The 25,968-nt window shown below is 26.1% G+C and overlaps 1 protein-coding gene and 1 long non-coding RNA gene across 6 annotated transcripts in view; one reads left to right on the top strand and one right to left on the bottom strand.

Annotated features, from left to right (window-relative positions):
• Positions 1-298, bottom strand: part of LOC111619626 — a 9,047-nt gene extending 8,749 nt beyond the window's left edge. The window contains exon 1 of the long non-coding RNA XR_002755800.1: positions 196-298. This is a non-coding gene — a long non-coding RNA (uncharacterized LOC111619626). The remainder of the gene's footprint in view (positions 1-195) is intronic.
• LOC111619623 (phospholipase D3-like) overlaps positions 1-23,122 on the top strand; it is a 31,842-nt gene extending 8,720 nt beyond the window's left edge. For 4 of the 5 annotated variants that reach the window (XM_023361390.1, XM_023361389.1, XM_023361392.1 and 1 more), the window contains 9 exons: positions 847-1,094; positions 5,510-5,690; positions 8,091-8,214; positions 14,953-15,086; positions 15,200-15,397; positions 15,469-15,608; positions 15,678-15,837; positions 17,394-17,496; positions 22,895-23,122. In XM_023361390.1, coding sequence (XP_023217158.1) covers positions 847-1,094; positions 5,510-5,690; positions 8,091-8,214; positions 14,953-15,086; positions 15,200-15,397; positions 15,469-15,608; positions 15,678-15,837; positions 17,394-17,496; positions 22,895-23,070 — 1,464 coding nt within the window. In that variant the 3' untranslated portion in view covers positions 23,071-23,122. Of the gene's footprint in view, positions 1-433; positions 546-846; positions 1,095-5,509; positions 5,691-8,090; positions 8,215-14,952; positions 15,087-15,199; positions 15,398-15,468; positions 15,609-15,677; positions 15,838-17,393; positions 17,497-22,894 lie in introns of those variants that run through there. The other variant, XM_023361393.1, reaches the window with a different exon arrangement.
• The last annotated feature ends 2,846 nt before the right edge of the window (positions 23,123-25,968 follow it).

The following is a 25,968-nucleotide window of genomic DNA, read 5'->3' as shown; positions in this document are numbered from 1 at the left end:
TGTTGATAATTCCGTTTTATATGAATTCCATGTTGTACGAGTCACTTAGATTTTACAAATACGTGAGCCGTTCACAGCCCCGCACACGTATTTGTAAAATCTAAGTGACTCGTACAACATGGAATTCATATAAAACGGAATTATCAACAGTGTTATAGGGGGGTAAAAAAAAGGAAGAAGAATATAATTACTTACAGTCAGTCTTTCCTAGAATAAGAATGGAGTCGCTGTCCATTAGTTTACATAAAGGTGATGGAAACAGTTCTGTGTTTATGCCGTAGTAGAACTAGTATGGGAGATACCATAGATGCATACTATGGAGATGCATGGGAGCCCAAGTCGACATTTTTTCCTTGGAAAAATTGATCCAGATCAGTTTAGAACTCTTTAACATTCTGTAATTAAAAATAACAATGATATAAGTGTTACTTACACGTGAGTCAGGCACGAAAATGACAATTATTACACCCAGTTATGAAATAACTTAAGGAAATAAAAGTATAATTCCAGAATATTTATATTTAGTACTTATTATATATGCAAAGGTATTACGATACAGATTTATTTTTGTTAAAATATTTTCATTATATTTAACACATATTTGATATTTGGATGAAATTTTAAACGCATAATTATCAAAAATCTATAAATATTTAATTATTTTCTTCTTAAAAATAACTTCTTTTTTTTTTATTGAATTTTTTGCAAATTCAGTAAGTATTTAAAGAGGAGAAATGCTAATTTTTAAATTTAGAAATGACTAAAAAAAAAAAAAAAATTAAAACGACATTCCTTTAGAAATATAATCTTTATTAATGAGAATTTGTTATTTTTGATTTTCTGCAGACGGTTGTTGAAGGAACTGGTAAACTAGACGTAGGTGAATTCGAATTGCAGCTGTTTGATTCTCGCTACATGTTAAAGAAAACAGTTGAAAAAAGAAGGTGGAATGGCTGGATTAAGCCGTCATGTATTCCCATATCAATCATCTTTATTTTGATCGTTCTAGTTGTTTTATTACCGCTACTCGAACAGAAACATGATAACAAGGATAATGCGGTCGCTCCTGTTGATAATTGCACAGATACCTGCTGGTAAGTTACAATACGTATAATCACCGTATAATCATTTATAAATAGAATAATTGATTATTTTAATCAAAAATTGTTAGAATAAATATGTTAAGAAAGTATTAAAGTGCTTTAGATAGCGATAAGATATCTTTAAACTCTTTCTGGAAAATGTTTGTTTATACATTTTCATACATTAAAACAATATAATTCTGAGATAAAATTTAATAGATCAATTACTTGCAACAATGCATATGATTCTTATCAATTTCATTTAGGTGAAATATACAATGAAAATGTAATATATTTAATAATATAATATTGATATTAAATGATTATAGAATATATAAATGAAGCGTAACAATAAAAATTTAATTTGTAGCAATTTTTAAATAAATAGAGACATGCAATGATAAATATTATTAAAATTCATACAATCAAAACACCTCTATAGTTTAATTAGGAGTTTTGGAATGTTATTGCGTTAAATTCTCTACATAAGTATGGTTTATTGTTTAATCCTTAAATTAAAAGGTTGTTTGAACTTTGAAAAATTTTGTATAAAATATATACAATAGGTCTAGTATAGATCAATTATAAAATATGCAGCCTATTGAATATTAAATAAATTACATATAAGTAGAATTCTTTAAAAATACTAAAACACTTAAGCACAGAACATTAATATATAGTATAATAAATTACATAAAATATCATTTGTAAAAAAAATGATTGATTTATATTTAAAAAATTTTTCTTGTCTGTGATGATTCGGGGAATTAAAACAGAGATATATGAAAGAAATCAATCATTCTTTTAATATATTGGAATGTCTAATGTAAACTTTATTTATAGCGATAAGTTCAAATCATTTAGGTAAAGAACCTATAGTTAAATAGTAAAATAGTGTGAGGGATAAGGAAAAAGATTTGATACCTAAATCATATATCACTATTTAATTTAATATTTTAATGAAGTATGAATAAAGCATAGCTTGAAATTTTGTGCTCCTCGTGGCCTTGCATCCAAGGCAGTTGCCTAGTTTGCCTAAATGGTAGTGCTGGCTCTGATTATATACATACAGTTTTCATGATTTATATTAATGTATTAAGGGAAGATAAATTGAAAAGCATAATTTACTGAAAATTTTATTTTATGAAATATATGTTACTTATTTGACAAATAATAATAATTTGTAATTAATATTTTTAATTTGAAGCATAATCCATTATATTTAGTGCCTTTTCTCATAGATCATAAAGATGTAAGACTTCTTACAAAATTAATTTACTTTTAATTTTTGTGAAAGAACTAAATTTGCAATATATTTATGTTAGATATATCTATTGATATGCAATTATTTAGTTATTAAATATATTTATTAACAATGCTTTTTAGCAATAATTTAATAAAAGTAGTAATGTAGTAAGCAATAAAAAATAAAATAAAATTACCAGTTATTTGCAGACATTTCTTGACCTTCATTTAAACATTTACAGTATTATGTAAATGATATTGTTTCATAAAAGTTTAACTTGACATGGCTAAAAAAATTCATAAATTGTATTTTATCAATTATTATTCTATAAATTTGTTTTATAATTTCATATTAATTGTTTTTAGCTATGAAATTCACTCATATATTTTATAAATACAAAACTTTGGATTGAAATTAGATATTTTAAAATGGAAATGATAATATTTTTGTGTTTAAATTTGGCAGAGATCCATTATATTATTTACTAATAGAAATCATTTTACAATTTAAAAAAAAATATATATATATACAGTATATGTATGTGTATTTCTTTTTAGTAAACTAGAAACATTTTAGACTTATAATAAAAATATAAAACTAAATTTTATATACATCTAATTCTGTTTTTACACAATAGTTATGTTCCTGAAGAACATGTGTAAAAAAGATTGAAGTGATATATATAATTAAGGGCATTTCTCAGAAATTTCTTTTCCAATTGAAACAAAAAACAACAGCATAAAGGTGAATAATGTGAAGCATGCATCAATGCATTGTAATACAAAATAAATATTTTTAGAATTTGGATCAATCATGTTAGATAAAAACAAATCATGTTAGAAGGGAATGAAATTTTTTTCTGATTTGTGTAAATCAAAATCATGTACCTCAACATAATTATCAGGAAACAAAGCAAGTATCTACTTGGGGAACCTGCTGAGAGCTGCCTTGTCAGGAACCCTCTCTCCTTTATTTTTTTTCTAAGTTTTCTTGTTGAGTTATGAAGAAAACATAGATCAAATTTTTGTTGAAAAGCATCATGCAAATATTTTTAACATTACCAATAACAAACTGTTCAGGTGAAAGATCCTTCAACACACTGAAACATGTGAAAAAATTATTTGCGTACAATGGTGTACGAAAATAAATGTTTTAAACTGTCAGATGTAAGCCTTATGTTTATTGAGAATGATAAATTGCAGAAATTGACTTTTGATGATGTGATTTGAGCAGTTTGGCTGAGAAGAGTCAGAAGTTGTAATATACACGATAAAGTAATAAGCTGTGTGTTAGTAATAAATGAGTTTAATTCTTCTTTCAGTTTCTGCCTTTCTTCTGGCTTCCTTTTTTTTTTTTTTTTTATTTTTAGTTGCAAGAGTTCTCAAAATTTAATTTGCTTGGGACCCTTTGCAGGTAAATCTTGATTGTGTAAAAAAAGTTTGTATAAAAACAGAATTGGGTGCAATATAATTATTATATTTTAATTGAAAATATGAAATGTTAAGAATTGTTACATTAAATTTTTTTTGTGTTGTTTGTTCTGCAACAGTTCATCAGTTTAAATAATTATAGAGATTAAGTTTTATCATTCTCTAATGATAACAATTAATTGGTACCTTCAGAAAACTTTGGAATATTAATCCTTTTAATAACTACTTTCTGGAAAGACCTTTACTACTTTTCCTTTCTCTGTATTAATTTCTTAGTAATTAATTTATTCATAAATTTATTTGTACTTTTTACTTTGTTTTATATATAGAGGTAAATTTTTCTTTTTAAAAATATTTTAATTTTATAAAGTTATTCTTCCAAATTAATAATGACTTCCAAAATAATTTTTCAGAGGGTCAGCCATTATTTTCATTATGACATTGCTGTATGTTATTGTGAAATAAAGTAAAATAAATAGTTTGTTATAAAAACATTTAGTTCTCTGTTATAAGTGGAAGCATATTTCTGAATTACAAAATAAGCAATAGTATTCAATTGATAAAATGATTTAAAAACATAATGCGTTTTTGTTTTATTGAATCTGAAAGAATTTCTTGATAGTTTTTGTTAGAAAATTTTGCCTATTCTAAACAAAGAATTTAAAAATAATCTATACTGTATATATATATATTTTTTTATTGTGAATTTCTAGTAAGAATATATATAAATTAATGACTATTTTACTTAAAGTATATTAAAAATAAAATTAATCTAAATTATCGGTAGTGCTGGCTCTGATTATATACATACAGTTTTCATGATTTATATTAATGTATTAAGGGAAGATAAATTGAAAAGCATAATTTACTGAAAATTTTATTTTATGAAATATATGTTACTTATTTGACAAATAATAATAATTTGTAATTAATATTTTTAATTTGAAGCATAATCCATTATATTTAGTGCCTTTTCTCATAGATCATAAAGATGTAAGACTTCTTACAAAATTAATTTACTTTTAATTTTTGTGAAAGAACTAAATTTGCAATATATTTATGTTAGATATATCTATTGATATGCAATTATTTAGTTATTAAATATATTTATTAACAATGCTTTTTAGCAATAATTTAATAAAAGTAGTAATGTAGTAAGCAATAAAAAATAAAATAAAATTACCAGTTATTTGCAGACATTTCTTGACCTTCATTTAAACATTTACAGTATTATGTAAATGATATTGTTTCATAAAAGTTTAACTTGACATGGCTAAAAAAATTCATAAATTGTATTTTATCAATTATNCTGAAAGAATTTCTTGATAGTTTTTGTTAGAAAATTTTGCCTATTCTAAACAAAGAATTTAAAAATAATCTATACTGTATATATATATATTTTTTTATTGTGAATTTCTAGTAAGAATATATATAAATTAATGACTATTTTACTTAAAGTATATTAAAAATAAAATTAATCTAAATTATCAAAAAGTGTAATAATTTATCAAAATAAAAACAATAAAAATTACATTTTTGCTTTTATGAATGAATAAATATTATAAAAGAAAGTATTTGATTATTATTATTATATTTTATGAGCGATTTATAATTTTGTTTGAAAAAATAATAGTAAAATTAATTATAAAAGTGGACTGTAACTAAAATTTTATTAAAATATACATTTTTGTACTTTTGATGATTTTTAAAATATATTTTATTATTAAATTATATTTTAATTTAAAATTCAGGGCAAGTATAGTGGAAAGCATTCCTGAAAATCTAACTTATCCTGCAGGATCTCCACAGCATTTGTCAACTTATGAAGGATGGATGAATTTAATTGGTATGGCACAGAATACTATTGATATTGCTTCTTTTTATTGGACTTTAAGGGGAAATGATGTTATACAAGATCCCTCTGACTGGCAGGTTATTACCAGTTTTCTTTTTTATTAAAAATAAATTTATAATAATAGTAATTGTAATCTAGCAAAAATTTGTAGGCTCAGACATTTTTATCTAAAGTTTATTCTGTATTTCTATTTTATTTGATACTTTTTATACATAATTTCACTTGTATTGATAGATTATTATTATTAATATAAAAATTTATATTTTTTACCCATCTAGAGTCAAATTCATGTTGTCACAGATTGACTGAAATCAGTAGGGTAGAAATCTTTAGATCTTAAGTGCAAGAGACTCCCATGAATTAGTGTAAATGTTGTGTTATATTTTCATTTAGATTCAGTTCTGTTCTTCTAATGCGAGAATACATTCTGATGCATATCTGCTTTGATATGTTTGTATTTTATGTTTAAGAAGACAAAGAAAATATTATTTTATGAACAATAAAGTCTCAGTTAATGTTTTATGTTTTTTGAAACAAACTAATTTTAATTGAAAGAAATTGGTTTAAATGTGTTTTGAAATGTTGGTCCCTAATTATCAAGTGGGAGACTGAACCTATACTACTGATTATCAAGTAGGAATAATCTATACTACTGATTGTAATGAAGTTAGATTTCTTTCTTTTTTTAATATATCTGAAATCCTAAAAGTTGAAGTTTCTAGTTGAAGACTTGTATTCTGAATTTGATTTGTTTAATTAATATTCGTTTCTTTTTGAAAAATTTTACCTTGTCAATAATTTTGGACAAATTAGCTAAAATAATATGTATCATAGTTATAGAGATGAACTACTCAGCTGAAATAATGTACCTTTAACTGGATGAAGTTTAAATCATTCCAATGTTTTTGACTTGGTTAACAGGCCATCTTCAGATATGAACAGTTGAAAGTGAAAGCCTACTTCTTTTAATTTATCTATGCCTGAAGATGGCCTATTAACTGGGTTAACTTGAAGTTTAAATAACTTGTGTTAGTGGATGAAGTTTCATCTACTAACGCAAGTTATTTTAGCTTCAAAGTAACACAAGTTTAAACAACTTCATCCACTGCTAAAGATGTTTTGATTAATTCAGCTGTAGTATAATAATTTTATTTATGATATCTTTTACTTCATTCTTTATGAAAGTATTCTGTAGATCCTCCCATAGCACATGGTCTGTGGGGTTGAACGCAACAACAGTTAAAACAAATAGTTGGTGTAACAGCGTGTAATTTTATAAATAAAGATTTATTGGGAACAAATACGTGACTAATGAAACAATACATGATTCAAAGTTGTGAGTCTGATTGTGTTACAATATTATTCCTATTCCGATTCTCCCTCTCCTGACCTTCCTTCCTTATGTGAAGTCCTCCTTTTTTTCAATAGATTGCATAAAAAGCGATAACACCAAGGTAACATCAAATAAACAGTTGGGGAAAAGAGTATACAATAAAACATATGAGATTTCCCTTGGGACCAAAAATTCATTAGTCACGTTGGCATTATAGTTAGTTCTTTACTTTTTTTAGATGATCTTTTTTTCTCTTGATGTATTGCCTTGATGAAAATGAATTTCCTTTTCGATTCAAGATTTCTTTAATCCTAGGATGGTTGGTTGGTTCTCCTGTACCTCTTTTTTAGTCCTTGCAACCTGCAGCGTCCTCTGGTCACCTACATATGAAGAAATCCCACCAACAAAAAGCCCTTTCACGTGATTACTCTTGTTTTTATACTGCCTGCCAACGGATGTCACTTTGTCCCACATGACTGCACCTTGGGCTAATCACCACATTGCATACCTGCCAGCAGAGAGCTGGTGATATCGAGGAGGGAAACAGAGAGGGACCTGCACAAAAACAGATATGTGACAAACTAAAAACAAACAAAAAATAAATAAAAATAATAATAATTTGCATAATAGCTGCAAAGTTCTACAATTATTACAGATTGATGTTAAATTCATGTCTCTTACAAAGTGATTTCATTCTTCTGATAATATTGCCTATATATGGTAATTTTGCTTTTATATGTATGTAAGCAGGTATATTTAATATCAAGCGTATTGTGAGTGGTGCAATTTATGCTAAATATATTGTGAATAATTGAGGCAGAAAATTCATTTTTTAATGTAATTAAAATTTAAACATTGATGTGTAATGAGATGATAAGTTTAAGAAATTACATTGCATAAGTTTCAAACACCTTTATTCATTAAAAGAATTTTGAATTATATTGTAAGAAATAAACAATTTTTATTAGCAAGATGAATTTATAAGCTGATTAAAAAATTTTACAGTTGCTTGAACTTAATACATTAAATCTATAATTAGTAATTCAGAAAGTATAATAAAGGAATGAAATAAAGTAGAAATATTAGGATAATTTGCAATTCTTACAAAATCAAATTTTATAAAATATAAATTTATTTGTTTTAGGGTGAAATGATATTTAAAGAATTACTTCAAGCTGGGACTGAACGGAAAATTAATATAAATATAGCACAAAATATTCCATCAAAAAGTTATTCTGACAATGATACTAAAGAATTAGAAGCAAAAGGTAAATATTTATACTGTAATGCAATTATTTAAGAGAATCTTTATTAAATTTTAATATTCAAACACCTAATATACCAAGTGATCTAAATGCCAGGATTTGGTTGATTTAAAAATAAAAATCCTTTAAAGTAAATAAAACTAACAGTAAAGTACAATACTAATTTTCCTGTTTGTCTGTTAACGATTAATGAAAACTGCCTGTTGATGATTTAAAATATGAAAAATAAAATTTACTTGTTACATCTTAAAATATAAGCGTGCACAAGTAATATGTATTTTTTATTTTATTATTGATTGTTAATTTGTTTTGTAAGTTCTAAAGTAATTCTATCTTAAGCTTTAACTCAAATTGTAAAAAAAAAGCCTACTGAATAAAATATATAATTGATAAATTAACTGATGTAATATCAGTTAATTTTGATTAATTTTTTAAACAATAATTTTTGTTTTGAACTTCATTTTAAAAATGTCAAAAGTTTACACCGAATTGAAATTTAATATAAATTTATAGTAAAACAAATATGAACCAAAGTCTAAAGGTTAAACAAAGTATCACATTATTTTTAAACTATTTCAAGATTGATATTTGATATTGATATTTTTTAAATTAAAGGATTAATAAATTTGAACATAGAGATAAAATTAAGTAGTTTGATGATTTAAAATTAAATTTTTAATAATTTTCGAAACATCTGGAATAGCCTAGAGCAGTGATTCTCAACCCTTTTTTTTATCACAGTATACTTTTAATAATTTAAAAATTTGGCGGCACATACAGTTACTTTGGTAAGTATTTCAGGATAACCGGTGACATCATGACAGTGATTTTTAAACGCAGTTGGTTATTTAGGTTATGTTTTCAAAATGCCTTGGTAACTACCAGCAGTTACTGGTAACACCGATTACAATTTCCAAACATGCCCTAGGAAGGTAGAACTAATTGAACTACTAGTCTGACATCGCTTATGTATGGGTATTTGCAGTGGCGGCACACTTCAAAAATCTCGTGGCACACTAAAGTGCTGTGGCATGGTGGTTGAGAATCACGGGCCCAGAGTGGAACTCAAACTTGCAACTATGTAGGCACACTATTTAAATATCCAAGCCAATCTTTTCCTTTAGTTAATATATAACAAAGACTAGCTTAAGATCTGGATAGAATATTAATAGCATGTCTACCTTGTTTATAATGCAGGGTTGAATTCCACTTTGGAGATATCTAAATCATTAAATATTCCTGAGATGGTTACACTGCTAAATTCTTGGCACTATTCAAATATTATAATTAATTTAGAAAGTATTATCTTGAAAATAATTTAAAAATTGTCTATTGTTTGGTATAATTTAAGAAAAATTTATTTTTACTAATTGTGTACACAATTACTGAATTAGATAATTTTCTATTGTCATTAAAATATAAAAATTCTTTTTTTGATCTGTTTTGAGAGTTGATAAAGTTTATCAATCTAATATAAGAATATATTTAAGGTAGAATGTCAATGTAAATTTGAAATCTTGTTTAGCTTTATTTGAATGCAAAATTTATAAAACTAATAAAAAAACATAATAAACTATATTATTGTGACATCATCACAATGTCAGGCTGCAATTTTTAATCATATTTTAATATAAAGAGAAATATAACTTTCAAATCTGAATCTGAAATTGAAATTATTTTTTCCCTATGACGACTTTATTTTTCATGTCATTTTTATCACAGAAAATATGAGATCATGTGAATATTGTACATTGTTGCTTAGAGCAATGATTTTCAACTGGTTGTGCCATGAGAGGATCCTAGGTGTGCTGCAAAAATTTTTGAAAGTTATTAAATAAACTATTTTAGAAAAAAGCCCAAAGAACATTAAGTGTACTGTACATGTCAAAATTAAAACCTCTTTAAATTGACTACACAAGAATTTGTTATTATAATGAATAAATATATACAAAACGTAGTAAAAAATATATATTCATAAGCAAAATTATATGTGCATAACAATAGGTTATTCATTTAAAATGAAATTTTTTTAAAATCAAAAATATACCTATAATTGTCCTTATTTAGTTCAAATTATTTTAACTTGGAAATAGCGTGACATTGGACATTAAAGGCAATTATTGTGCCACTTTTAAATGCAAATTAAGACTTAATATTAATTGCTTTTCTGGTGTAAATGAAAATTATTAATTCAAATAACTATAATTTAACCTGCTGTTATTTTAAAGAACAATGATGCTGTTTTATTCAGTTCACAATAAATATAGACAAAAAGAATTAGGTTAAGTGACAAGTAATATGGTGATAGAATGCTTACAAAAACAACTTTAAATCACATGATTTTTCCATGGAAATTTAATTATGGGTTCAAGTGTGCTGTGAGATAAAAAAGATTGAAAAACACTGCCTTAGAGGATCAAGCAATATATTATTGATCTCAGTTTATTGTAAGGATCAATTCTATACCAAATTTATTGCTCTAAATAATATGGCATAAATTTTGGATTGAAATCACATTACTTCCAGTCCAGATCAGAAGTTCATATAATAGTTAATTGGTGCCTCTGGTCTATAAGCTTTCCATATATATAGTCTCAATTTTCATCTACCTAACTCAATTTTGGAGATTAATGAAAGATGGATAGCAGGATGACAGTGGGAATGTATAGGTCTACAATTGGAATATTGCAGCTCAATTATTGAATAAGTAAAAAAGTACAATTATCTTTTTATAAATAATTATCCTCACAACTACATACCGTAAAAATTAACTAAACAAAAAAGAAAACCATTGAATATTAATACTACGATTTTTCTTGGTATTAATATTCAATGATTTTCTTTATGTTTAGTTAGTTTTTATATCTAGTTATGATGATGATGATACTTACGTACTTTTTTTATTTATTCAATAATTTATATCTTTTATTATAGTCTTACAAATTTTACATTCATATATTCAAATTTATTTTTAATAATAATTTAAAAAATTTTTGTTCATACTAAAACAACATCTGAAAATTTGAATAATTGACTTGTTGATATCAAATAAACAAGATGTAAAATATATTCAATTTGCATATTGATTGAATTCATTGCATCTCATGTATATTATTCCTTAGGAATGCATTTTGAAGAAACTTAAATGTAAACAAAAATGAATATTTTTAACATTTTTTGTGATTTTTGTATATTAGTATTTTAGTATTCCAATGCAACAAATTAATAACTAATATTGTAAAGGAGATTATTATTTTTGATATATTGTAAATTGAAAATTTGTGATTCAAATAAACGTTTCAATTCAATATATTAAAAGTTTTTTCATTTATTACTCTACTAAAAAGTTACATCAATTTGTGTTTCCGAAAGTTATCAATGTTTATTATATATGCATAGATTACAGTTTACATATAATTTACAGTATTTATATATAATAAATTTAGTGTTATTTTTAAATATTTAATCAAAACCACATTCCTGTTATAAAAATTTAATATTAAATTTTATATTTACTCTCTAGAGAAATTATCAATTTAATAAAGTGTAATTTTTTAAAATAATTTTAATATTAATTTACTTTAAATAAACGACAGAATTTTGTATGATTAAAGAAATTTTTATTGAAAATTTTTATTGTATGAAAAGAAATTTTTACAATAATTTTTAATACTTTTGAAAACAAAAATGAATGATAATTAGGCTGCTACAATAAATTGACTAATGAGAATAAAACAATAATAAACTTTTGAATACATTTTAAGAATATGAGAATTATTACAGGTAATAAAAGTTGAAGGCTGAAGTTAATCTGATTGGTACAAAAAGCAGAGAATATAGAATTGAAAGAATAATTACCAATAGATATGTTTAAATACAGTATATTTTTTCAGTATGAAGTGTTTATCAAATGAATTTTTCTTATATAAATACTGCAATTTACGAATTTAATTGGGTTTATTTGTGATATTTTGTCTTCTTAACTGACCTAATTTTATCAATTTATATCACTGGCCTAAATTTTTATTATGAGGTGATTGATCCATATTGAATTCATCATAATATGAAGATACAAAACAATGTTGTTATTCATACTCGCAAAAAACCTTTCAGATTTTAGACCAGATTTGAAACCTTACCCTTCAAAGATATAAGATAAATTCTACTTCTTTGTAGCTGTTTAGTCATCTCTCAAGTTAGAGATATTCTTAAATATGATTTTTAATAAATATGACAGTATTGTAATTTGTAAACATATTTGAAAATATAAATAAATGTAATGCTTCATACTGACTTTTAAATTTTAAAGTTATTATTGATGATGATTTGATTAATCATAATTCATCACTTATATTTTGTTGTTATAAGTAATAATTGAGTATTTAAGTTTTGTTTTTCAACTTTTTCATCCATCTATCTAAATTTTGTTATGCATTTAATATTTAAACTATTATATGAAAATAATATTGCTTGTATTCTTTGTATTACTTGATATTCTATTTTTGCTTGTGTCAGTATGTTTTTAGGAATGAATTTGATATTAAATTAACTTAAAATTTCTGAATTTATTACATTTAATTAATTCTTTTCTTTGTACAGTATAATAGAATTTTTAAAAAAGAATTTTTTACATTCATAGCTAAATAAATGATTTAAAATCAATTTAAAATTAAGTTTAGTTTCACTAAAATTATATAAAATAAATTATTGAATTTTAATACTGAAAATCTTATAATAATAAACAATTTTACTATTTTTTAACAATTATTTAGATATGGATTAAATCAAAATAGTAATTTATAACAATAATATATCAAAAACAATAACTTATCTAAATGGCAATACAGTAAGACCTCGCTTAATGCCGGGATGTGTTCGTAGATGACAAAGCGCTAAATGAAACAGTGCTTTGTCGTCTTTAAAATGACAGCATTAAACAAGGTAATTTTAACATAGAGTAAATAGGGATAGGGCAGGGGTCGAAATTAGCGGCTCGTGAGCCGCTAATTCCGACCCCTGCCCTATCCCTGCTAATGCAGCTCTTTGCATAGACATTTGCAGCTCTTTGGACTTAAACGCCAATTTCATCTCACCTCATTTCACCGCAGCCTTATAACTTATGAGTTTGAGATAGAGCCGCCGAACAAACTTTGACTTGTTCACCGTCCGAACATGACCACACTCATGTTGATCAATATGAGTCACATAAGAGTGGTAGCATTTGAAGCATATCTATATATATAATGCATTGAATGCGTGTCCATCCATCCGTGTAACGTTATGCCAAAAACAGCGACTAGAGGCACCCCTGTCGTGTGTTGTATTTCGCACATTTAAATTAATATGCGGCTCTCTGGTACATTTGTTACCCTATTTTCATGACAATTTGGCTCTTCTCACTTGACAAACTGCCGATCCCTGGATAGGGGAACACATGACCAAAAATAAACAAATTTTACTTTAATTTTAAGTTATTTTTATATTAATTTGTATGATGATATACAGTATGTTAAATAGCACACAAACATATGCACACAGAAATGTAAAGTTTACTTCGACTTGTTCTTTAGCAATAAAGTCAGGTCTTTTTGAAAGTCCTGACTTTATTGCTAAAGAACAAGAATTTCAGAAAAGTTATGAAGTTTCATTTGTTGCTTTTTTCTTTCCTTAAGCAAATTAAGGTAGCAGAAGATCGCATCCAAAATGCCTCATTTTGCTTTTGCACTCCTTTCAAAATCTGGATCAGTCACTACAATTTGATCAACAATTTTGGTTATCTTACCAAACTTTTACTAAGGAAATCTGTACAGAAATTTTTGGGTTTATTTTCAGAATTTCTATTTTTCAATTCCACAGGAATTCCACATTCTGCCAGTTCTTGAAGGTTGTCGTTGGTAAGGCTCTCACCAGAAACCTGCAGTAACTCCTCAATATCCTGTTTGTCTACATCTCTTAGTCTTGCTGTATCGATTAGGTTGAGTTTGATCAACCTAACGATACAGTGATTCTCGTTGGGAATTCTAGGATACCTTCAGCCATAACTTTTTCCACACTTTGTTCATGCATTTATCAGTTAATTCTTGCCAAGTGAAGCCAATATTGCCTATGGCATCCATGATGATATATCTTTTCCAAAATTGCACCAAACAAACATAGATTTAAAGAAAGTACACTTTTTTGCCACCTTTTGCTGATTAGTTCATGTTCACAAATAATCATATTATATACGAATCAATGAAATGCCACAATAATTTAAATCAGCATAAATTTTGAGCTTTTTTTTTTTTTTAGAGCAGACCACATTATATCAAATCAGTATTAATCAAGGAAGAACTAAACAAGATCATTCTGTACAGAGGTAATTAACAACATAATAAAATTCATAATAACGTTTAATTGGAAATATAACAATTTAATCTCATCATTTTAAAAAATCTTTTAAGATTATTTTTACTGTCTGCTTCATGATGCTATGTTTTTCTTATATATAATGATATTAAGATACTTAATATATTTTGAAAAAATAAAGTGTATAATGCCATTGATGTGACAATATTTGACTAATTGTAGAATATTATCATTAATGGATATTTTTATTTCAAAAATATTGGAATAAATAATCTGTTTTCTGAGTTATTTATACTTCATGGATATAATAATAGAACAATTGTGTATTTTGAGTAAGTTATTTATCATATAATTTCTAAAAATAAAGAAGCATAAATTTATTTCAAATCGTAGGTGCTGCTACTGTAAGAAATCTCAATTTTACAAAACTTCTTGGAAGTGGAATCCTTCACACTAAATTTTGGATAATAGATAATCAACATTTCTATATTGGAAGTGCAAATATGGATTGGAGAGCTCTAACTCAGGTGATTAAAGATGCTTATTAAAATAAAATAATTCTCATTTAATTAGAAAATGTAATATGAAATAAAGTTGTTTATATATTGATGATAATATAAATTCTAAATTTGTTTTCAAGGTAAAAGAGTTGGGTATTATTATGTATAACTGTAGCTGTTTAGCTAAAGATCTAAAGAAGATATTCGATGCCTATTGGTTATTAGGGAAAACGGAAAAAATTCCACTTCATTGGCCTGCCAAATTTGAAACTTCTTTCAATAAATATCATCCAGCTTTATTAAATATAAATGATTCATATACAAATGTATATCTCTCTGTAAGTAAACAATTCTCCAAAATCAAACAACAATTCATAATTTTTTAAGAAAAAGGATTGATTATTTCCAGAGTTCACCCATTGAATTTTGTCCCAAAAGTAGAACAACAGATCTTTCAAGCATACTTGATATAATTTATAAGGCTGAGAAATTCATTTATATTTCTGTTATGGATTATTTTCCTGCACTTATCTATTCAAAACATTTAAGGTAAAATGTAATAAACAACTAACAATACCTAATTTACATAATTTACAGTTTATCTAAATGTTATTGCAGATACTGGGCCACAATAGATGATGCATTAAAGGAAGCAGCAATCAATCGAAGAGTGAATGTGAAATTGCTTATAAGTCACTGGAATCATACTCGTCCAGTGATGCTTTCATTTTTAAAGTCACTTCAGATTCTAAACAGCAAAGAAATTCCCATTGAAGTGGTAAGATTATAAATTTAAGATAAATTATTACTTTTGTTTATAACAACAGAAAAAAAAAAAAAAAATTATCTTTCTGTTAATCCAATGATAACAAAATAAAATTTTAAAATCAGCTATTTTAAATTTAAGTTTTGTTTTGACTTTGGACCAATTGTAAAAAATTTTACCAGTTTGTTTTTGGCAATAGTTTATAAGATGTGCATTTGTGTAGAAAATAAATATAAAAATTAAATGTAAAAGAAGTTTAAACCTTTCTAATATTTATATTTTTATTCTCCATTTAATTCATAAAACCTAATTTTATAACAAAGTTGAACTAGCCATTGCTTACTTCACTTCAGGATTTTAGACGTGCTCATGACTTATTTTAAAATTCAGATGTATGCATTAATATTTTATATTTTTGTTTTCTTTTTATTTTTATATTTAAAAATTTAAATTAAGATAACATTATCAATTCAGTTTCAATGAGTTATTTTTTATGGAAATAAAATTTTATTTTGGTCAGTGAAAATAATTTTACTTAAATTTATTTTCTGTATTTTTCAGATAATAAATGTTTGAAAAATTGATAATTGAATTTTATATAAATTATTATGAGATGCTTAAAAATGAGTAAATTAGTCTTGTACTTTTTTCAGTATATAATACATAAAAGTAAATTCACGTACACACATTCTTTTTCTTAGAGATCATAATAATATATCATATTATCTCATATAGAGATCACAGTGATGTACAATCCATGGAAGCTGTGGAAACACCACTACCCTTGTATTTTCTAAAATATAAATACATATTGTGCAATTATTTTCATATTTTAACATACTTTGAATTAATTAAAATTAATATTTTATTATAATTGCATTATATATCTTATTAGAAATTTCTATACATGTGAAAAACAATGATAAAATTACTATTGTATATTCAAATATAAATTTATGTATGTATATTCCCAATGGAAGCACCATATTGTTGAATATGGGACAGCATCCATGGCAAAAATATTTGAATCACGTAAAGCAGCCAGATTATACGCATTCGCACATGCACTTTACAGAGCACCAACATCATGTGGTTTAGCTTGTGGATGCTACACACCAAAATAGTGGCATAGCATGGTTGTCAGCTGCCTGGGGCAGAGGAAAATTTCACTGTACCCTTATTTAGGTATCTCAATTTAAAAGACTAAAATTCAGTTTAGTCACAGAATAACTAATGAAAAATTCCATGCTCATTTCAATCAGTCTGAATCATAGATGCGACAAAAATATGAAATGAAATGGTTCAAATTTTTATAAGATATTATTATTATTTATTGTGAAATTTTGCCATTCCCTAAAAGTGCCGTCCGGGGTGGACTGCCCCTGCTGCCCCCATTATGCTATGCCACTGCATTAAAATATCATATAACACTTCAAATGATTCCATCCAGGGCAAGCACAGTTTCCTTATCATCGAATGTCACCGCACGCCACTGAGAGTTCATTATTCAGAATAATTTATATATGTTAAATAGATTTCATTAAAAGAATCTTTATTTATTTATTTAGAAATTGTTTGTTGTGCCAAGTTTTACTCCATCGCAGTCTAAAATTCCATTTGCCAGAGTAAATCATAATAAATATATGGTAACAGAAAAAACTGGTTATATAGGTAAGTTGAAAATATTGAACTAGCTAATTATTTAAAGTAGAATAAACTTATTTGCTTATTTTAAAATTAAAAGTAAAGTAAAAATTTAACATTAATTAATTAATTAAAAATGATATTTTACATATTATTATAGTAAAAAAGAAATTACTATTTAATAAGAACTTTGAAAATGAATGTATATGATTAAAAATAAATATCCTATACTATTTCAAAACATGAAAAATATTTGCAGAGAAATACATTATTATTATTATTTAAATGAAAAGATCATAAATAATTTATCATCATCATTTACATAGGATAATAGCATATAGAACCTTTAATAAAGATGATGATAAAATGTTTTCTGTAAATTTTGAGAGATGATTTTTGAGTTCATTCAAATAAACCCAAACCATGTATGCTTTTAGAACTAAAACTAATATTTTTTGAGATTTACAAAATAATATGAAATATAATATTAATTAGTTTATATTTATCTACTTATCAATACAATATAGTAAATACCTTTTTTATGTACAGACAATATATTAAAATGTCACAAACAAAGTATTATAAATAAATAATTAAATTACATTATTATTTAATAAACAAAAATAATACGTATAACTTAGTAAAATAATATCAAAATGTTATAGATATGACAAAAAATCTTGGAATAAAAAAAGTTATTAACAAAGGTCTGGATTTTAGAAGTGAAACTGAAATTTGAATAATTTTGGGTTCTGATAAAGTTAAAAATATTTGAAATATCTAGCCCAGATAATGAAAATATTTTGAAAAGCCATGTATAAAATTTAGAGCAATTATTTATTGTGACATCATCACAATGCTGGGCTACAATTTTTAATTGTATTTTTTTAATTTAAAATATATGCTTTCCACCTCAAATTTAGTAGTGTCTTGCCCCTGTACATCATACTTTTGCTGTTAGCAATAGAGTCATGTCAGTCATATAACTCCTTTCAGAGGAAATTTTTGAATTGAAATAACATGACTTCTGGTTTGAATCAGAAGTTCACATATAATTAATCAGGTCCTCCTGCCCTTAAGGTATACATCCATATCTGGTCTCAACTTTCATCCATATAATTCCATTCTCAAGATTAAGAAATGACAGACAGTGCTAATTTATAGGTCTACAATTTGAAAAAATTGCAGCCCAACAATCATTCTCATCATTGTCTCTGTTTAAGGATGATAATTTGTAGATGAATGAATATATTATTAAAAAAAAAGGCTAATAATAATTATCATCACTTCTGGATGTATCAATTTAAATCTTTTACTTTCATTAAAGTCTATATGTACTGATAAGTAATTATTTATAATAGCCTAAATTTTTTTAATTATCTTAACTTTTCATATTGTTAAAGCTGTATTTCTTTTATGATTATAAAAAACAAATACTGATAGATTTGTTATTGCTCATGTTATTTTATTTATATTTGTTTTATTTGCTTCATATTTGTTAGAAGGTTTTTAAAGTATTATTAATATATAGATATTGAAAATTATATAAATCTTTTATATTCAAAAGGTTCTAAGCATTTGTATTATATTATAAATTATAAACAAGATGTTTATCTTGTTTATATATTTTTTGTAAGAAATAATTTTAATATAATTTTTTGTAGAAAAGAAATATTTTAAAAGGATTTCTGATTAAAATTTTTGAAGTTTTTCTGCAACATAGTTTAATTATTGTTAATAAATTTTATTTTTGAAAAACTTAATTAGATATTACTTATAATTCTAATTATCATCTTAAATAAATAAATTCTGTATTAAATATTTTGTTATATGAAAGATTTTGAATTTCCTTTTCCTTCAAATCTTTCAATTTAATTTTGTCTTTATTTTGATAAATTAAAGTAAAATTAAAAACTGAAAAATTACCATTAGCATAAGACATAATAATTTTCCAGATTTTGTAGACATAATTTAATATATGAATTGAATTTTAAACTACATTCCATTATTGTTTTATTTTATAGAATTGAAAATTCTTGAATGATCTTTTAATCTTGAAACATTTGAAATTTGTTAGCTGTGAAAGTATTTGATAATTATTATAAACTTGTGTGATTATAAGTTAACAGTTTTTCTTTTAGTAAAATAAAAATGATCTAATAGATAATTATTTAACTTTTATTTACTGTACAGGAATAGAATATATTTGTAATATGGGATTCAAGGAAATGCTTTTATTTTGTGAACAACATCTATTAAAACTGTAATGAAATAAATGGTAGTTTGTTCATAATTTGTTTTTGAGTAGTTGCTTACAATATTCTGATGATTTAACAGTATTATTGTGATTTTATTTAATTTCTGCATCTGCTTTTTTAATTTCCTTTGAATATTCATTTATACAATAGATTTTTTTCAGTACAATTAAATAAAAATTCAATACCAAAAGAATTTTTCTTAAAAATTAAAATTTAACATCATTTAAAAAAACATAACTTACATTTCATAATACTTTAAACCAGGGGTGTCCAATCTGTGGCCCAAGGCAAGTTTCAATGCAGCCCAATAAATGTGTTAACAAAATCAACAAATTATTTATTTATTTATTTATTTAAATGGCATAAAACTCAAAAAAGAAGTTTCACAAAACCCTAAACCTTTATACATATATAAAGGTTTAGGATTTTATACATATTTTATTTTTGAGTGGAAAGGAAATATTTTCAAATACTTGGAAATGTGTGAATGAGGAAGGAATACTAAATTAATCCTTTGAGTCACAACTCCAGCATTTAGATCCAAATTCAAGGAAAGGAGAAAAAGGCCAAAAGATAAAAAGTAGTGAGAAAGGTTATATAGACCTTCTGTTATGCAAATATTGACCCTTAATTTTCCAACCTTCCTCATTTCTTTATCTTTTGTTCTTTCTCTCCTTTCCTTGCATTTGGGTCTATAATCCTTTGAGTCCCAACTTCAGCTTTATTTAATATTTCTTCCAGCATTGCAAGATTTGGTTACCCTTTTTTTTAGTTTGGCATAAAAAATATAATTTGGTGCATTGGCTACTTTTTGAGCTACATATTACTTATAAATATATTAGTCTAATAAAAATGCACTTTGAATGGTGTTTTGTCATTTTTTATTAATTAGAAATCTAAATAAAACAAATATTTGTGTTTTTCAAATAAATTTTTGTTTGTCTTTTTTGTAATNTACTGTATTATTTTAAATGTCTTTTTTGTATTTATGTGGAAAATTGAACATATTTTTAGTTTTTAGACCCTTCTAAAAATTCTCAATGATATTTAGTGTTTCATCAAATATAAAGTTGACACGGGGAGCGCATGCGCATAAGTTCACTTTATGTTCAAATTTATATTTATGAATGATTCAGGAAGATCCAGCTTATTTTTCAAATTTAGTAAACCTGAAGAAAAACCCAGAAGGGGTTATGAAAACATTTGTTATTCATCACTTAGTGGTACTATGCACTGGTTAGTGGATACTGTGAATCTTAATTATCGTTATCCCAGCGTGGTAAGCAGATATCTAAAAATTTTCTATTAGTCTCAGAAGAGGGAGATCTAATTCTTGCACTTGGTGAAAACAGGTAAGATCAGCATGTACTTTATACTGGTGTTTTGTCATTTTTTATTAATTAGAAATCTAAATAAAACAAATATTTGTGTTTTTCAAATAAATTTTTGTTTGTCTTTTTTGTAATAAATGAATTTATCTATTTCTAAGTAAAAATTGAATGTGTCTGTAGAAGTAATTTTTTAAAATATCCTTTTTCATGTTAAAGTTTTAATACTTATTACTATAATCTAGACATGTTAATCCTTAAATATACTTGCATATTTAAGGATTGGGCCACAAGTATATATAATATACTTGTGGCCAAAGCTCTATGACTTCTTTCAATGTGGCCCAGAGAAATGAAAAAGTTGCACAACCTTGCTTTAAACCATTTAAATACATTGAAGTAAATGTGATACAGAGCAGCAATAAGCTCAGGACACTGACAATTGTATGGTCTTATTTTATAAAAGTATAAAATGATATAAGAACAGAAAATCTTAAAATTAGAACTAACGATGATATATATTTTCTTATTTACAATAATTATAAAGAAAATTTATTTTCCCTTGTGATGAGAAAATGGAATGCCAATAAAATTACAATAGAACCTCTATATTTATACATTTCTCACATTTATGGTTTGATATTTACAACCATTTTTTTATATTTCAAAACTCAAATATATATTTTTTTTTTTTTTTATTCTGATGAAACCGTGTTGTTGTTACTAAGCTGATTCTTTGCAGACACACTAAGGTGACATATATCAACACTTGGCAACTTATTGACTATTTATTCAGTATTATTCCAACTGAATAAATAGTCAATAAGTTGCCAAGTGTTGATATATGTCACCTTAGTGTGTCTGCAAAGAATGAAATATATTTATTCATAGAAAGATTAACAAAAATAATGAAACAGATAAAAATACTAAAATTGATTTAATTCTCTCCTTAAAATATTCTATTGCAATTCGTCTTGTTGACTATTACATCATGTTAATGGATAACGACTTAGTTTTTCACATAATTTCAGCATGTGCATTTAACACAGACAATAAACATTTTTCCTTTTATGTAATTGTGAATGTTTTTATTGTCTTATAAGAGAATTTTTAGTTAATAAGGATTAAAAGAAAAAACTAACTTTAATATTTTCTCCTTTTAGGCAGTATTGTGGATTTAAAAATTGCCATAAATGAATCTACTATAAGATACACTAAGGAAAAAAAAGGCAGCGATTATAAATCAGTAGCAAAACCTTATTCTATGAAAATGTTTTATTTTTTAATCATGCTGTATGAAGTTGAGAGATTGAAAACAATATAATTAATTTTTTCAATGCATTTCTTCTTGTATTTAGTTTCCATATTCACTTCACACAACAATTTTATAGAATTTAATCCCACAAATATAGACATTTAACTTATAATTACAGTAAAAGTTCAATAATTTTAAATAGCCTTATTGACATTGCGCTTCATCCCATTCTCTTCATCTTTTTTAATACTTTGTTGTTTTCTGATTATATTTGATGATCATATGTAATTTCTTTAGAAAGTCAAATTTTAAATAAATTTAGTATTATTTAGCTTCTTAATTGAGTTACTTCTTTTATTTATATAATAGGAAATGCTTCAGTATTATAAATATTATGAAATTGATATTAGTTATTTAGACATATTTTTATTTTCTATATTGAAATTTCTTATGTTAATGATTTGATAAATATTAGTAAATGAAATATCAATGGAAATTGATTTCTACTTGTTAATTTTAAAATTTGAGTCCACAGTTTTTAAAATATCATTAAAAATTTATATTATTACTTTTTTTCAATTCAGGTACATCGAATTGGTCAGAAGATTATTTCAAATCAACAGCAGGTGTTGGATTCATTGCTGATAATGTAAATAGTTCATATGCTTCACCTATTCAGCAACAACTTGAATCTATATTTGACAGAGACTGGTTTTCTGAATATGCTCATTCTCTCGCAGATTTTGATGATTTTAGATGATTCTTGTTTTGATTGATGAATTAGGTGATTTTATTAAAGTATATATATATATATCATTACAACGTGTACTGGATGTAGAAACTCCTCCTCGTGTATGATCTGAATTAAGCTTTAGCATTTACACAAGAGATTACCACATTTTTTTTTTCCATTAATCATTCGATTAGTCAATCATCCAATCTATCCGAGGTAGCAGCAGTGGAGAATTTACGCGTAGGCGATCAAGAATTCCTCCTAAGATCTCGCTCATCATACATGAACAAATGTGTTTGTCCATGTAGTTCTTGTGTATTCGGATTCCACACAATTCGTAATTAAGTATGGACGAGGGATTTAATTTACGTAATCTTATGTAAAAACGTTTCCTACAACCTAAAACTGCCACCGAATTTCGGATTCTCCTCGAACAATACATTGTTTCTGTGCCTGAAGAACTGTACCCCTGCAGTGAAGAGCGAAAAAGTTGAGAAATTCGATGCTTACTTTCTTCTCTATTGTCATTTTTCTTNTCATTTTTATTTAAATATTATAAATTGATATTTCAAATTACAAAATAATGAATTTTAATGCTTTGTAATTTGTTAAATTAATGTTATCTTAAATTTTGCTTCTTTAACACCAAAAAAACTATTTTAATTAAAAAAAAAATTCATAGAAATAGTATAAGCAGATGAAATAAATCTATTATATTCAACTATTCTAGAAAATAACAAATAAAAAAATAGGAATACACTAAAAAAATCATTAAAATTGAGGGCATTTGAATTATATTGTACTGTATCAGACGCAATATAATTGTCCAACTTCGAAAATCTACATACAATAACTGTCCGGTGCTTCTCATCATGAGATATTTGTCAAAATTCTTAAGGTACCAAAAGTTTGCAAACACACACACTCTGTCATGATAGTGTGCTTAACCACAAATACCATGTCTTACTTAACTGACGTATTGTATAGACTATCGTGCCATCTAATGTTTTAGTGTACTAAACTGTGTCAATTGACTCCTTTCCAACAGAATTCTGTCATTTCCTACTTCATGTTCTTACTCCTAGTCTCACATACAAGACCACATTATTCCCATCCAAACAACGCTCAAAAACTTGTGTAGTAGGCATATCCTACTTGGTGTCAAAATAAAACACCTAAATAGTGGTGCCTGGATGTCATCTTGCAATCTTCACAGTTTAATGGTAAATAAACTATTAAACTTCAGTTGATAATGACAATGGGTGATCAGGCTGATGATATATGTAACCATTTTACGCTGCTACTGCTGGAAGAAACTGATGTATCAACTACCTGAAGTTGGCCTTTCCAGCTTCCAAGCAGATGTAGATGAATTGCGATATAGCATTCACTGATTACACAGTGAAGTATTCATTTCCTTGAGAACCAAAATTTTCAGATTTGGCAGATAAATTTTAAACTCTTCAGAAGATAAAAGTTCTGACATAGAAAAGTATAGTTCTCCAACTTGTTCTTCATCCTCATCTTTTCCCATGTTTATATGGTGTCGGCGTTTCCTTCTGTAATACGTTTCTTCCATTTCTCCCTATTAAGGGCTTCTCTTTTTCCAACGCATCTTTGGTCTTCTTTTTTCCTCTTTCCTTTTATTACCAGTTTTCCGATCTTCTTTCCAACTTCTTTGCTCTACGTGTCAAACCACCTCAATCTACATTTTTGCATCTTTTTGCTCAACGGGCCACCTTAACAGAACTTCTAATAAAATCATTCCTTATTCTATCCTTCCTTATTCACACATCCATGTCTCAAGATTCTCATCTCTGCTACCTCCATCTTTCTTGGGCTCTTGATATTGCCCATTTCTCTGCTCCATATAACATTGCAGGTCTAACAACTGATTTATACAAACTGATTTATTCCTTTTAGATTGCAGCTAACTTTCTTGTCGCATAACACACCGCTCGGCTTCCTCCAGTTCATTCATGCACATTGAATTTTATGCGGCACCTCCGAGTTCAATCCTCCTTCCATTTCGACAAATGCCACAAGATATTTAAAACTCTGAACCAAAGGAAACAGCACATTTTGGATTTTAATACTACATTCGTCTCTACCATTCAGAGTCATATAAGCTGTTTTAGTTCTGCTAATCTTCATGCCTCTTTCTTCCAAAACTTTCCTCAAATCTTCCAGTTTCTTCTCAGCCTTGGTTTTGAAAAGTTCACACAAGCACAATATCATCCGCAAACAGCATACTCCACGGAGCCTCACACTTCACGTCACCCACCAACACGTCCATTATCAGGTCAAACAAATAAGGGCTAAGGGCCGATCCCTGATGTAAACCAACATTAACGAAGAACCGTTCTGTAATGCCCACACTGCTCTTAATTTAGGCCGTTACTCCCTCGTACATTTCCTTGACGAGCTTAACATATTTTTCTGGAACATTATTTTCCCTCAAACATCTCCATACCTTCAATTTCCGTGTGTAGCGTCTTTGTAATCCAAAAAATGATTCTTGGTAGACAATCAAACAGCAATTGGTTAAGAAAACATTACGGTTTATTTAAAAACAATTTTTTATTCAAATGCATTCGGGTTAGTTTATGTTTTCAACCCCTTTTCAGTGCTGTTAAAAATACAAATCAAAGTAAGGTTCACGTAAATATGAAGTAAAAAAAGGGGAGGAGGAAAAACAATAAAATAAAAAACTTACATGTCATCTTAAAATTGTGTTACAATATTTTTATTACACAGGTGTATCATCTGCATATCTCATTACTAGTTTTATGCCTGGGATATTATTTATTTTTTCATCTATGTTTTTCATAGCTAATTCAGATAATTTTGACCCCATCTTTGATCCCATACCGATGCCGTCTTCCTGTAGATAGAAGTCTGCATTAACTTTAAAATAGTTTTTTG

Source organism: Centruroides sculpturatus, unplaced genomic scaffold (assembly GCF_000671375.1).
Source record: "Centruroides sculpturatus isolate CEXI.00-Female unplaced genomic scaffold, Cexi_2.0 scaffold260, whole genome shotgun sequence".
NCBI lineage: Eukaryota > Metazoa > Arthropoda > Arachnida > Scorpiones > Buthidae > Centruroides > Centruroides sculpturatus.
This window is presented reverse-complemented; position numbering and strand designations above follow the sequence as displayed.